At 37.4% G+C, this 15371-nt stretch overlaps 1 protein-coding gene across 1 annotated transcript; it reads right to left on the bottom strand.

The window, feature by feature from the left end:
* Positions 1-2844: 2844 nt before the first annotated feature.
* Positions 2845-11985, bottom strand: LOC129269381 (uncharacterized). Its single transcript, XM_054906871.2, has 2 exons — positions 11462-11985; positions 2845-6247 (listed from the first exon to the last, which is right to left on the bottom strand). Exon 2 carries the CDS (start codon positions 6071-6073, stop codon positions 4946-4948), a length of 1128 nt encoding a protein of 375 aa, XP_054762846.2. The 5' UTR covers positions 6074-6247; positions 11462-11985; the 3' UTR covers positions 2845-4945.
* Between the last annotated feature and the right edge of the window lie 3386 nt (positions 11986-15371).

Below are 15371 nucleotides of genomic sequence, written 5' to 3'. Positions count from 1 at the left end.
GGGGAGGGTGTGGGAGGGGGGTGTCCCCCCTCCCACAGTAGGGAAAATTTTTGAAAATCTGTGTGTGAAAATGGCGTTTTCTAAAATTACAAGTTTAAAAAAAAAGATAAGATTACAAAAAATGGTCCCCGGATTTTTTTTTTTTTTTTTTTTGGGGGGGGGGGGGGTTGCAACCCCCAACCCCCCCCCTCTAGATCCGCTTCTGGTATTATATGAAATATGAAATGCTTCAGTTTGTCCTCGTGACCTTATCTAGACATTAAAAAAATTGATTCTTCTCTGAACATGTGGAACTATCATTGTCTGATTGTAAAAACTTATCGTGATTTCATAAAAGTCTTTTTGTCGAATCTGAACAAAATGAAAAATTGTACAATTCATATAATACAAAAGAAGAGAATAAGTGTAATCTTAGAGTGGTCACTGTCTTCTGTATGATTATGACTATCGTAAAGAAAACTAGATTTCAAAATCTAACTTTGTTTTACATCCGATTTCCATGAAATTCACAGCGTTATGTTTATTGTTTCTCTATTTTTTTTTAACAGTACTGGTCTTCTTTATCTGAATAAAAATACACTTACAAACAAAACATTTGCAAGTTATTCAGTATTCAATTCCATTTGCTAATATTCATATATACATTTTCTTTTTTTCTCTATAGTTTTATTTAAATCAACGTCTGTTGGGGTGGTATTCCCGTTTAAAATCTTTCAGCTTTCTAAATGAATGATTTTTTTTTTACAGGGGTGCTCATGTAAATCTGACAAGCAAAAAAGGGGGGTTACAAAATGAAGGTCACCTTGGTTACATTTCTCCATTTTTGATACACTTACTAGAATTCTAGGTGGTGCTGCCTAAGGAGAATAATACACGCAGCACCACCAGGAAAATATTGGGGTGCTTCTTCAGCACCCCTGCTTCTCAGAGCCATGGCCTGTACCTGGCGGCGATATGTGATTCTGTTATATCTTGCTGATCAGACTAGTCGCGCTCTTGAAAGCTCGTTGATTGTTGTGTGATTCTTCTTTCTCTAATGAAGTAAGGGGATTTTGAAAAAGCAGAGGAAGCTGAAAACAAATCCTTGACAAATCCTATTTCACTTAAAATATGCAGAGGCAAATGAAAATATAATGCATTACATTTATCCAGTCAGGAACTTGGTCTGCACTGCCAAGAGAGGGCGTACTTTCATAAAGAAATTACCGTGCCATTAATTCCATTGAACAGCTAGTTCGTGGGCACCACGTACTCTGAAGAAGCCAAGACCCCCCCCCCCCCAAAAAAAAAAAAAAAAAAAAAAAAACCATGATAATGATAATAATAATAAATAAAGGGGGCGAAAGCGAGATAGCAAAGCAAGATATCGTAGGAAAATCTTGAGGGGGTTGCCACCTTCAGGGGTAAGAAAAAGTTTAAAGTCTGGTGCATGCATGTTGGTATAGGAGAGTAAGAACATTAGCAACCGGATGGAAGGTGACGGCAACCAGAAACAAAATACCTGAGGGAGCGTGGCGACCGAGGAAAAAATAATTATTCTAAGATAGCCTCAGAGGTTATCTTGAAATAATTTTTTTTTTGCCTAAAACTTGGCATTCTTCCCTTTAACACGACATTTACTTGGAGGGTTATTATTACATTCACCGACGAATAGTCGTATTTTAAAACAACACAAACCAACAGACCTTTCTGGTTTTCTAAATTTCTAAGAATTTTATTTTTTTCTCCTTAAGTACCTTTTCACTCAGGTGTTAATTAAAATCACATTGTTCTCCTAAAAGACAAAATATATTTATTTATTACAAATTTAGACGTCTAAAATTTCAGTCACTGCGGGTATATTATAGTATAGAGTAGGATCTCGTATCCGACATTCTCCATAATTATGCATAGTTATCGGGATAGTTATACTTTTACTACTCACAAACATGACAAACTTTCTTATTGTTCAGTTGCTTATACTTTTATAAGCCTATTTCTATATTTCTGATTTTTATATTTTTATTTGAATAACTTATAGTAGGCCTACTTGATGCCTACCCCTGGAGTTGGGCCTCTGACAGTTCCTGTAGCATTAATGGGCCTTAAAGCTTGGTCCCACTGCACTTACGGATGCAGAGAGGATGTAAAACGTTGGAAAACGTTATGCCTCCGCTGTGTACTCTCTACATACGTACGCTCTATATCCATCGAGCATCCGTCCACTGATTTCGTTGTTCGCCCATTTTGTCCATTGTCTAATGAGAACGGATGGAGCCACCCCGAAATTTTGCTTGTCCGCTGTATCCGTTATGAGTATGTTTTATGTCCGGCGGCCAGTCTCTGTGTGATTCATAAAGCTGTTTGTAAGTTAAGAGCGACTTTAAGAACGACTGGTGATCCTTTCTTGTGGTACAAGGTACACACCATTGGCGATGGTTTAGCGCGTAAGAAAGGATCACCAGTCGTTCTTAAAGTCGCTCTTAACTTACGAACAGATTTATGAAACGGCCCCCGGGCCTTTATTAAAAGTGTAACTTGCACCTGCGGCGCTTTATTTTGGTTGGTTGTCATTTAAATTTCCACAAAAAAGGGGTTTTCGACAGAAGGCTCAACGGGGCACGTTGTCTTGTGTCCCTCATAGGTCATGCATTCAACCACCATGAATGAATTGCACCTTCCCACTCCTCTATCTCACACATACACATTCACATCCTCCCTCTCTGTCTCTATATCTCCCCCACTCTATGTGTATTGCTTGCCGAAGATCAAATGTCATATTTAGGCCGCCCTCTTCCTCCCTATGAAAATACCTTTGCTCCGCCCCTAAACTTGAAAACACAAAGTTACAAGTACAACTTTAGATGGAATCACCATTTTCGTTTTATTATTAATAAACAAATCATATAAACATTGCACAATATACATTAAATAAATACATCATTAACTTTTACGGTATTAGTAGCACAAAATGCACGCTGATTGCTGGACAAATTGGCAAATGCACATGCAACAAATATAATGCGCGTCATTACCAAGTTCTTCGGGAATTGAGAACACGTGAAAATCTCTTGAGTTATATAAGAATAAAGCAATTTTAAATTACATTATTCTTTGCTCACGAGATTTTATAAAAACAGACATATATTCAAATGAATGCATTAAAAACTGTAGTAGAGAATACGGCAAACGATTTATTTTTTTACAGTGAGAAATAGTCCACCATAATATAGCATCAAATATTCGCTTAAAATATTTGATGTACTGTAAGGTTTAATGAATAAGAACATAAAATTAACAATTTTATGTAATTTAAAACAGAATCATTTCGTCACATGGTTTATAACGTGATATTAAGGCAAATTATGAAGTTATACTGTGGTCAATTCAGGTAGATTCAAGTAAATAAAACTACCAGCAAACAGTGATGAATATTGTGTGAAAATATATTCCAATGAAATGTCACATTTTGTTTACCCACCATGCCGTGCGAAATAGAATCAATGTCGCCCAAACAAATTGATTCACAATTTATTTTCAACAAGATAATGTTGACATTGTGTATCACTAAAATAAAAAAAAAGAAGAAGGAGAGAAGAAGAAGAAAAAGAAGAAGGAGTAGTAGTAGCAGTAGTAGTAGTAGAATAGGAAGAAGGAGGAGAAGAAGAAAAAGGAGGACAAGGGGAGTAGCAATTGTGCATTAAAGAGGGCTGGAAGGTGACCCCCCCCCCCCCCCGAAGAGTTGTGAAAGGGAAAAGGGCAATATACTGGGTTTTTTCTGGATATCGTTTTAGAGTCTGTCGTGAACATGACAAAATTCATTTTGAAAACATCAGTTTAATTTATTTTGTTTTGATTTTGTTTTATCACTTGCGACTTGTTAAATAAAAAAAACACACGCAATGTTCTACCCCTTCAATATTTACCAATTACAACACAGAGAAAGAGAAGACAATAAAAGACTACATGGTAGAAGAAGAAAGCTATAAGGGGAAATACAATATTTAAAGAATAGTCAAGAATATTCCAATATAAACCAATATAACCGCAACCTTTGCAAAAACGGTGTTGTGATTCTAACTGCACTCTTAATGCCATAGGAGAATAAGTGATATATGAAAACGATTTGTACAGTGCCTTCTTCATTTTCGAAATGCTTCAACTTTTCATTCATCAAAAAAAGACCAAAGGATAAATCGGGTAACCTTCTAAATAATGGATTTCATAGAGTGTAGAAGGCTGCGACTTCTTTTACATGTAGATCAAGAGCAGCATAATTTATATTAAGAGCACGTTACTTGCTGTGTCCGGTTAAAAAAAAGTTACTTAATCACTAAACTACAATGAAATCACAGTTAAGCCGGCAATCCAATGCAGTAACCACTGTCGTATATAAGTGTGTGTGTGTTACGGGCAAAGAACTGTAAGATATCGCATTCCATCGTTCAAAAGCAAATACAAGCTAAATACTGTTGTTGTTGTTGCTGATGTTGTAGTTTTAACCAGAATTTGAGTTTACAGACCAAATGTGAAAGTATCCTGTGGTATCTCCCTTCCCGGACGGACTGGGCCCCGTTTCATAAAAGTTATCATTATGGTAGCTTTGCCATCCAATGGTAACTTGCAAGAAATCCTTGATTTTGATTGGCTATTGATCAGCGTTACCATGGTAGTTATCATTGGATGGCAAAGTTACCATAGTATAAACTTTTATGCAACGGGGCCCTGCATGGGAGGGTTTGGTGCATATACTATTAGATATCATTATGCGTGAACTACCCGCCTCCAGGTGGACGGAAATTGGTACAGTGTAGGTCCATGTAAACCTAGAGTATAACGAAATCTACATCAGCAGTCGAAGAAGGGTTTGTTAAAATCCGAACAATACTAAAAGATATCATAAGGAAAAGCAGTTAATGGATTCATTTACTCTTTGTTTACATGTATATCATGATACTTCTGGTACCTAATTTTTCTTCCAACCTTGTCCAAACCTTTTCGCGGCAAGGAACCCTCGTGTAATTGCCGATAATTCCCTCGACTCATGATCAGCAACTACTTCACTGGCCAAGAGTGCATGCAGCTTGACAAACCTGTCATCCGATAAAGGGTTGTCATTCTCGATCACCCTTGCACTCATGTTCCTTGATCTCTTCCGTCGGAGCTTTGGTTGATGTTCTCTACGGGCTCGTAGCTTCCGAGATTGAGGTTCTTCCAACTGCATCAAGGGTAGGGATCTTGACAAGAGGAACTTTGGTATGGGGCTACATTTATCTGGAAATTCTTCCAGTTCTTCTATTGCACTCATTTTAGATTCCTTTCCAGCAGTACCTGTTCTTGGATCATTAAGATCTATAACTGGTAAACTTCCTGTCCCATCCTCTGCACTCTTAACTGGTGGCCATTTTCGGACACTTCGCTTGAAGGCCATATCATCGAACACATCATCAACATTTCCAGATGGGGCAAATCCAGATTTCTTTGCTTGTGTGATTGGGGGTAGACCTACAAATCCTTTATTCGGTGTTCGATCGGTGACGTCAGGTTCTTTTAAGAAGACTGTTGCACCGTTCCCAACATTCTTTGTTGAATTTGAATTATCTGTTCCTTCTGTAAGATACGTTATTGCGGGGAGAGTTCCATCGTCTCCTTTCGTAGCATCTGATGAATCGACCCCTTGACATCCACCACCCTCAAGAAATGACTTGTAAGTTTCTCTGGTGGGCGGAACGTCTTCGTCGTCATCCTCGGGTTGCCTTATCAGGTTGGTACCGTTCGAGAACCTGATGTGCTCCCTGACCCAAGTATCCTGACGCTTCTCCATCTTTGCGAGGAAGGTCTTCTGTTGATGCGATATGAAGGTCTCTGCCTTCCGTTGCATCTGATGGATGTCCGCAAGCTTCATTCCCAGGAGCCGGTCTTGGCTGTGGTTGTCATTGAGAAGGATGCGTCCCACTCTACTCTTTCCTGGGAGGTTCTCTCTTGTGGTCTTGCTGTCAGCTGCTCGGGCTCCTTGTCCAGCAAATATGGTGACCAAACTTCCGGCAAAGCTTGGTCGCTCATCCACATGAATAGTCTTTGATTCATGTTTCATGGTTTCGCTACCTTAACATAAGCATATCGATTGTAATGTTTCCAAGGGAAGCATCTATACTGTGTAGTGCTGTTGATCCATTCGTACAGTGTTCCTTTCCGTGATGAGTAATTATTTTGCTATATATTGTTCGCGGCCTAAAGTTACATCACTTGTGTTTTACTCCAGAAATACCTGTAAAAGAAAAAAAAGAGTTAATCAGTTGTATTCGAAACTGTATCTTTCCTATCAGATAACTTTATAACCTAAGGATAATTCTGAATCTTTACCTTGTTGTATTTTGTTAAGTTGATACTAGATTATTGACCGCCCCCCTCCCCCCCCCCCAAAAAAAAAAGAAAGAAAGAAAGAAAGATGCAGGCAAGCAAAAATATTGAAGTACACTCACATAATCAATCAAAATTTATGCCACAAAAAATATAAAAATGTTTATTTCAGGATTGTCTAAAACTTGACATCAAAGAAGCTTCATCACTGCACATTTATAATTAAATTGATACAAACAATTTCACCGAAAATATTTTGGGAAAAAAATACAACTTCGTTATTCTTATTTGTTTTTAATAGCATTCTCGGTATTTTACTTGCTTATTTATATCATTTATTTTAATCATGTTATTTTAGCCGGCGAACCACTCTAAAAATAAAAAATGATTAATATGACTATAGATAAGAATTTTGTTCCATGGTCAATATGTGTGAGGAGCTGTATCGATTATTCATGATTGAACTCATTGAATAATGTCTCCTTTTTAACGATGTTAAAAAAGGCATGACGTTTATTTTCGAATTGGCCATCATGGATGAGAAGAGGGTGGACGAGGAGAGGGGCCTTCAAAATTCAGTACACTTATTTTTTTTTCGGGGGGGGTGGGCTAAATAGCGTGGGCTCTTTCATTATCACTATCGGGTACCATTAGGTCCCATTACCTTTGCCATATTTTGGAAGATAACCCCTATTCCAATTTTATGGCACCAGTAATCGGTGTTATGCAAACTACAACAAAACGAAGCTCTACATCTTTTATGGACACCGTATTCGTCAAGACCATAAACACGACCAACTTGCCGGTCATTATGACATCATCAAACAAAAGTACTACTATTGTAAACAAGAGGTCTATGTATTTTAGAGTATATTAAAGGCGGGGCAGCTTTTGGTAACTACATGACCCAGTACCATGCCAAAAGAAGTAGGTTTACATGTAGTTCAACTCTAATTATTAATAATAATACTAATAATATAGAGTATTTCTAAAGCGCCACATCCACATTGATTATGTGCTCAAGGCGCTGCGAAATGGAAATGAGAGAAAAATTACATGGAGCAGGAAGGGACAAGGATAACAGAAGCACAGTCATGACAATGAAAGGAAACTACTGGAAGGCAATTTTAAACAAATGGGTTTTTAGAGCAATTTTGAAATTATCGATATTTGAAATACTACGAATGGAATATGGCCACCGATTCCACAAGGATGGCCCAGCATGTGCAAATGACCGATCCCCCCATGATTTCTTGGATTTAGGAACTGTAAGCAATTTAGAATCAGAAGATCTTAAACGTCGAGGATTGTATGGCATCGACAAATTAACATTATATTCTGGGGCAGATCCATGGATACAGTGAAAAACTAACAATAATAACTTAAATACAATACGGTACTCGATGGGTAACCAATGCAGTGGACAGAACTGGAGTTATGTGAGTAGAGCGTCTGATAAGGGTAACAATACGGGCTGCAGAATTCTGTAATTTTTGTAAGCGTGAGAGTTGGGATTGTGGAAGCTGAAACAAAAGAGAAAGTTCACTCTGAAAAAGGTTTATTGTAAAATTAGCAGAAAAATAATTAAAACAATATTGGCGAAGGTTTGAAGAACTTCCATCAAAGAATAAAAAAGTTATAAGAATTTTAATTATTTGATTTGTGACGTCCTTTGCGAGCAGCTTTCCTACATATCGTATGGTAAAAAATAAATGAAATTGAATTTTCTCAGAAAATTGAGAAGAGTTTTATTGTACCTTCAGTATATAAATACACAAACTATTTCAAACCCGCTCCTAAAAAAAAAACAATAATAATTCATTACGAACCATTTATGAATTTTACACAACTTTATAGGGAAGCTGCTCGTTTATGACGTCACAAATCAAAAAATAAATTGAAATTCTAATAACTTTCTTAATTTTGAATGGATTTTCCTCAAACCTTCACCCATATTTTTCAAAATATTTTTTCCTGCTATTTTTACAATAGTTTTCGTCAGGGTGAACTTCCCCTTAATTTAATGTAGCACTCTTTGGTGTAATGTTTGGCCCACAGGGTGTTATGCTAACGTCCCATTAAACGACCAGTGCTGTTCTTGATGGCAGCAAGACATTTTCTCCAGGCCTGTAAAAAAATTGCCCCTCCTCTAATTTCGTTAAAGAACAAATCCACCCCAACAAAAAGTTGATTTGAATAAAAAGATAAAAATCCAACAAGCATAACACTAAAATCAGATGTAAAATAAAAAAGTTATGACATTTTAAAATTTTGCTTAATTTCACAAAACAGTTATATGCACATCCTGGTGGGTATGCAAAGGAGGAGACTGATGACGTCATCCACTCACTATTTATTTTGTATTTTTACATGAAATAGGGAATATTCTATTTTTCTCCTTATTGTCAAGTGAAACAAGATAAATCCTCCCTAAAAATGTGGAATGAGCATTGTTTCATATTATATGATACAGTAAAGTTGGTCCTATTGTCAAATCTATGAAAAAAATGAAATATTGTATAATTCAAACAATAAAACAACACAAAAAATAGTGAGTAAGGGACATCATCGACTGTCTCATTTGATTTGTGCATATCACTGTTTAGTGAAAAATAAGCAAAACTTTAAAGTGTCATAACTCTCTTATTTTACATGAAATTTTCAGCGTTTTGCTAGTTTGATTTTTCTCTATTTATTCAAATCATTATTTTTCTGGGTTGGACTTGACCTTTAAAGATATATGGATAGTGATATGATTGTGATGACGTGTTTGGATCAGAATGATATGGGGATTACATGTAAGGGAAGGTGGGGAAATTGAGACCCCAAGGTAAGTAAGGCCCTCAGTTAGTTTTTAGCTCACTGCTGAAGCATACCATTGTCAAATGGATTGCTGTTTATATATCTTGAGCAAGGAAATGCCTCATAGTCCAATGCACATGTCCAGGAGAAACACAAACGCAGCAGCACCTCAAAATCATGCTAGTATTGCAGTAAAATTCACCTCTTTTTATTCTGTCTGGAAGCCTATAAAATTAACATGCCCGATGGGGCAAATGAGCCAACCCCCCCCCCCCCGCATTAAAACGTAATTAACACTGTATACACTGTTGTAGTTACATCTGGTAAAACGGTAAAATTCAGTGTACATGTGGACTCCACACTCGCTTATGTACACTAAAATTGTCCATTTCAAATAAAAACATGTAGAAACACAAAAATATAACTGTGACAGTTGAAAACACAATCAAACAATCATGTTTTCCCACATTATTGGATAGGATTAATAAATAAATCCTTAAATGGGGGCCTTTTGGAAATAAAATGGGGGCTTTTAGGAAAATAATTAGATATTAATCCTGTGACTGTTACTAGTTCAGTGTTTGTAACCATGGACCTACTACTCTGAGTAGGTCCATGTTGTAACAAACCAACTGAATCAATTTCACTTTATAGCAACACAAAATATTTTTTGGATAAAGGGGACTCAACATCTGACAACAGTGATATGCAAATGAGAATGATTAGTTCTCATCTATTGGAAATTGTATGTCTACTGTAATCCTAGTATTAGACATCTAATTATGACTGTTTATATACTGCTACAGTATGCATTGAAAAGAAATGATTAGAATTACGAAAAAAGGGTGGCCTCATTTACCCCCACTCTTCCCAATGGGTTTGAAGTACGGGATTATGTTTGGATTAATGTGTGCATTATCTCAAGAGCAAATGCTATGGTAACGGATCTTAACACCTTGTACTTTTGACGGTATATAGGCCTGAGGTCTAATCATGAACAATATACGGCATGTGCGTCGTATCACCGAAATGTTTGTGGGGTAGAAACAAGACCCCCTGCGTGCGGATAGGGGCAGAGAATGTCATGTAGTTGACCCCGACGTCGAGTTTTGAGCAGTGTTACACGGTTTACCTTGAACTAGAGAATGTGACACGTGACCCTCCTCGATTCCCCGACAATTTCTGTGTGTTTTGGGAGGGGGCGGAGGAAATGGGGAGCAGTTGTGTTGGGATGGGGCAGTGTTGATTAATATATACATCAAATAGAATCTTGTTCGGTAGTATCCCTTGCTGTTGAAGGGGAAATGCCGGGAAGGGGGTGGTCGAGAAGGAAGGGAAAGAGATATGGACAGAACAATGATTGAATAGAATAAAGAGGAGAATTAAGGCCAAATCGAGAAAAAGAAAGTGAGTTGGAGAGGTGGAAATGAAATTTTAAATCAACATAATTATAAAAGGTTGGAGAAGTGACAACCTTGTCTAAATTGCATTTACCACTTCAAATGGTTCGACCCAACACTTAAAACGTTGGATTCACAGCTTTGTGCAAGGCTGGATATGACATCCAACTTTTCAATTTGTTTTCAATTTGTTTTTTGTATGTTGAATTATCATTGCTGCTGTTCTTAACACGTATAGTTTTCGGTGTCTAGGCCTACAACATGAGCACTAAATGGGTGCCCATTTTGTAAGTTTGGCTTCGCAGTATAGCCATTGTCTTTTTAATCAATAAGTCATCGAGTGGACAACTTTATACCCTTAGTGGTAAGAATCTAATCACTATTGATTCTTTATAATCTCCAGGTTGCATGTTTTATTTTGGGGTAGGCCTTTGTAATATCAAACGATCTTTCATGTAATTAAGAATATGCTGAATTAAAAAAGAGAGTGATGCAAAAGGGAAAAAGGCAAAAGCGACGTGGGGCGAGGGGGGGGGGGGGTAAAGCGTATAGGGTGGGGAAAGTCGTTGTTCAATGTAAAGTACCAAGGTATAAGTAAAATATATTACCTCTTTGCAGGCTGTACACATATTTGAACGTATTTTTTTTTTTACTTTATCACTATTATATTGTTTAGAGAGGATTCAATATTTTGCATATAATTCATGAAGTGTTTTCAACACGGAATCATAGTGCTTTCTTAAATATTTTCTGGCAAACAAACAGAAAATCCAGAACGAGACAACTGCCAAAAATGCTTTATTATTAATCTTTCGGGAAAACGTATGATTGAATCAGAATAACTCAAAATGACATTTCAATAGCATTTAGGCCATATAACAGTCTGATACTAGTAAAAATAGAACGATAATTACACTTACTAGTTTATTTGCAATTTCTCTTTGACTTCGGCATTTTTCTCCAAATTTAAGAACCCCGTCCTCTGTGAGTTGTCCTTCGGACTGCTTAATTCCATAAGAATCTTCCACGGAAATTTCAGCAAGACGCAAATCTAGTCACGGGAATGTCTCCTATAATGAGACACCATACTCTCCCTCTGATTCCGAGTACTCTGGTCCGTCTTCGTGCTTGAAGTGGATAGCAGACGGACAAGAGTATTTATTTATTCAACATCGAAACAAGTTTGGTGTAATCGCTTCAGCCTATGCTCCTGATCCGTTTGTAAACACACTTGTGACAATACTTTGAGAATTTTCACGCCTTTAGATGCTCCCAGTTAAACCTTGCTAAAATTTCTTCATCTTTGCTGAAGAAGCCCCGACAGTGCCGGATCCAGATACTGCCAAAGAAGTACTTCATTCTATTCTCTGATCTGTGTGCATTATCGACTAGTGCTATTGACAAAACATTTCTTTACTTGTCACCTGATTGTCAGAACTCGTCTAAGCGTGCGTTGCCAAGCATTCAACCATTCATGGTTTCTGATTGGAGTCTGTCCACTTCGCAGACCCCTTTGGAAGTCCCACTCGCCAATGTTCATCCAATCCCACGGTAAGTGACCTCCAATTCCTATATTAATCTTAATACTTATAGATATTGATGGATGAGATTTATCAATTGGTGGCAGCGCATGGATGATATAATTATCCCGTTGTTTCAGCCAAATTTCTAATAATGACATTCTTTCAAGCTGGTAACATGGTCTGTAAATATAGACTACATCCCTCAGATTGCCTCTCGGCGTCTTGCAACAAAAGCAGCGATGAAAAAAACTTGATGAATAGAAAAGAAAACTGATCAATATCCAACAAGAGAAGTAGATACCAAATCGATTGTCTTGTTAGACAAACCGATCGCCCACCCGTCGTCCTTTCACGGCATTCCACAGCATACTTCACAGACAATGCTCTCCAATAATTGATTGCCGTCTCTTCGCGGGTGAGTCGGTTCAAAAGAACTAACAAGAAAAGGCACGAGTCGGATCAAGGGCAATGGATAATGGTCAAGACAATACCCAAGCCAAAAAATATTGCTTGTTATTAGGGGGGAAACACACGAACCTGATCATGAATAGATAATAGAAGGTCAACCACACAAAAGTGATTTGTTAATGCCAAATCCAAACGTTGTAACCCTTTGTTACAATTCAGGGCTAAAGCATAGATCCAATTGAAAATGACAAGCTTCGAAGAATGAGATAATTTGAGGTTTAAGCTCACTGAGACACAAACAAAATGTACTTGAACAATAAAAGAATACGGGTTTGATCACCACGGTTCCGATTTCGAGTTGACACCCACGTAAAGATGATTCATACTTTGCGAAAATCAACATGATCTTGCATTAGAAGCCACTCTTAAGGCAAATTCTGATCATCCTGATAAGAATGCTAAGCACAAACGCCGTAACGGTCCCGCCAATATTTTTATCAAGATGCATAATAGACCCATTTAATAATTTTAAACATATGCATTAATCATTGTACATGTTGTAGGCTCTATATACTTTTAAGAAGGTACCACGATTCTAAAAAGACAATAGAACTTAGTCATGTTAGTGAATAGATTAAGTTGAACATTATAAATCGGAAGACAGACTGACAAACTAATTTTAATTCACTTATTTTTACTCATTGTTATTGTTCATTGTATTGATATTACTCTATCACTTATAATTTGTTTTAATTTTACACATAGTTGGATTTGCAAATGAAATATGGAGACTGCATGTACTTTCCACTCTTTCTAAAATGTTGAACGCGCAAATTATTTTTTTTTCAGATTCATCATTCATGTTTCTATAGACTCATGTGGTTTAAGGGGTTGGTAGGTAATATGCCGAAAATGGGTAGTGTTTACATACATAAGAAAACACGGCTAGAGAAAGAAATGTCTTAATTAATAATAATTTTGTTTTTTCATATGACCAACCTTGTAAACTGGAGAGGCGTCTATAGTGGAATAGGCATGATTATCATGCAGTCAGCCGATACTTCTTGAAATATATCTGCAGCTTGAATCCAAAAGGGTCTAAATCAGCTATTGAACAAAATATAATTGTGTGTATCTCAGACATGGGAATTAAATAAATCATATTGCATTTGAAAATATTTTGGAAAGGTTGGCAAAAATGATTCAAAATTTGTGTTTTATTCCAAAAGAGTTAAATCCAATATAGCTTTATTCCAGAAGGAGCTAAATCCACTCCATGGTTAATAAAGAATTGCTAATTTCCCCACTTTACCTCAAGTTACATTATTTTATGCATTCACAATCGAAACCAGTTCTAATATAAGCATTTTAGGCCCCACCCCAACTCCAACCCCCCTTAAAAAAGCTGTTAAGTATTATGTAAGTAAAAAGAGATAAATTCAGCTAAGCATCAGAAAATTCCAACTTCGCGTGGCAACCTCGCATAATTGAGGATAACCAAATGATCTTCATCATCATGATAACGCACAAATCTTGCGAACTCAATGTTAAAAACGAAGAGTCATAGCACATCGCCCTCACCGATCTGCATCTTTTCCCTTTTGGCGCAATGCTTACAACATCAGAACCCGGGGGGGGGGGGCACTCAGTATATAATGCATAGTGGGTATGTGCCGCGGAGGGGACCCCCATTTTTACACTCAAATTTCCGTTCCGAGCCATAGCATTTTTGTCTTATTGAGAAAAAAAGCAAAGAAAGCCGCTCCAAAGCATAGCATTTTCTTCTTCTCGAGAAAAAAGAAAAAAAAAAATCCGCTCCAGTGCATTGCATATTTTCCGTTACGCCGTTCCGGTCGCAATTTTGGTGAAAAGCGGCCGCAGCTCGCTGTCCGACCAGCGCCTCTGCGCTAGCGCGCCCGTCAGTCGTGCCGCCGGGCTAGCTGCATGCACGTTCCATAGGGATGCATACGCACTCGCACGCAGGCGACCCGTTCCAAGGACCCCCGTTTTCACAAACATTTGTAGTTCCGAAGCCCGTTCCGAGGACCCTCCTTTTTACAATGAGCCCGCTCCAAGGCCCCCGTTTTTTGTCTCACCCGCGGCACACCCCTACCACTTTTTTGGTCGAGTGCCCCCCCCCCCCGGGATCAGAACATCCTTCTCCACCTTTTCACAACCCCCTCTTTACTACTCTTTACCCGCTCTTACTCTCTTTCTCTCTTTACTCTTGTCTCACTCCTTTTACTCCTTTACTCTGTTTAATTGATCTCTGCAAATCTTGAAGTTTACCCGACAATAATTATATGGCTATAATGCAATTATCAATTCCTGCTGGAATTATTTTGCTCCTTTTGTGAGATTCATTCATAAATGATAGCCACGGCACATTATGGCGATAGTCGTTAACTCACTCTCTTCATCGTCGACATTGAATTATCAGCCAAAGCTAAAAGATAAACGTTTGTTGACGATGGTAACTTCAATTCCAATCATTCAGTAATACTGTGTTGATATTGTGTTGGATACCGTGTTTGCATATTCAATGCATATCAATTATTTATGCAAATTGAGCCAAATTCAATTACAGAAAACACATCAAATTAGTGAAACAAGCACTGTTTTTGTAATGATTTTGAGTTTTTCTTCTTTAAAAAAATAAGATCACATTTAATCATTTTGAGAATATATACTTATTAAAACTGAAACAAAACAACTAAAGAAGTACATTTTAGACTTAGCACTCCTATTAGTACAATACATCAATCGGTCACTACCAACAACACAAAAAACACATTTGTCATTATTATCTTCTTTTGCTCCCGTTCATTAGGAATATTGCCATTCCATTCCCCTAATGGCAGAGAAATAAAAGGTCATTTGGAGATAGTGAATGCACTAT

Source organism: Lytechinus pictus, chromosome 10, assembly GCF_037042905.1.
Source record: "Lytechinus pictus isolate F3 Inbred chromosome 10, Lp3.0, whole genome shotgun sequence".
NCBI classification, from domain to species: Eukaryota; Metazoa; Echinodermata; class Echinoidea; order Temnopleuroida; family Toxopneustidae; genus Lytechinus; species Lytechinus pictus.
This window is presented reverse-complemented; position numbering and strand designations above follow the sequence as displayed.

What these genes read in the sequence shown, in the direction of transcription:
- LOC129269381 (XM_054906871.2), bottom strand. Translation starts at nt 6,073, where the DNA reads ATGAAACATGAATCAAAGACTATTCATGTGGATGAGCGACCAAGCTTT.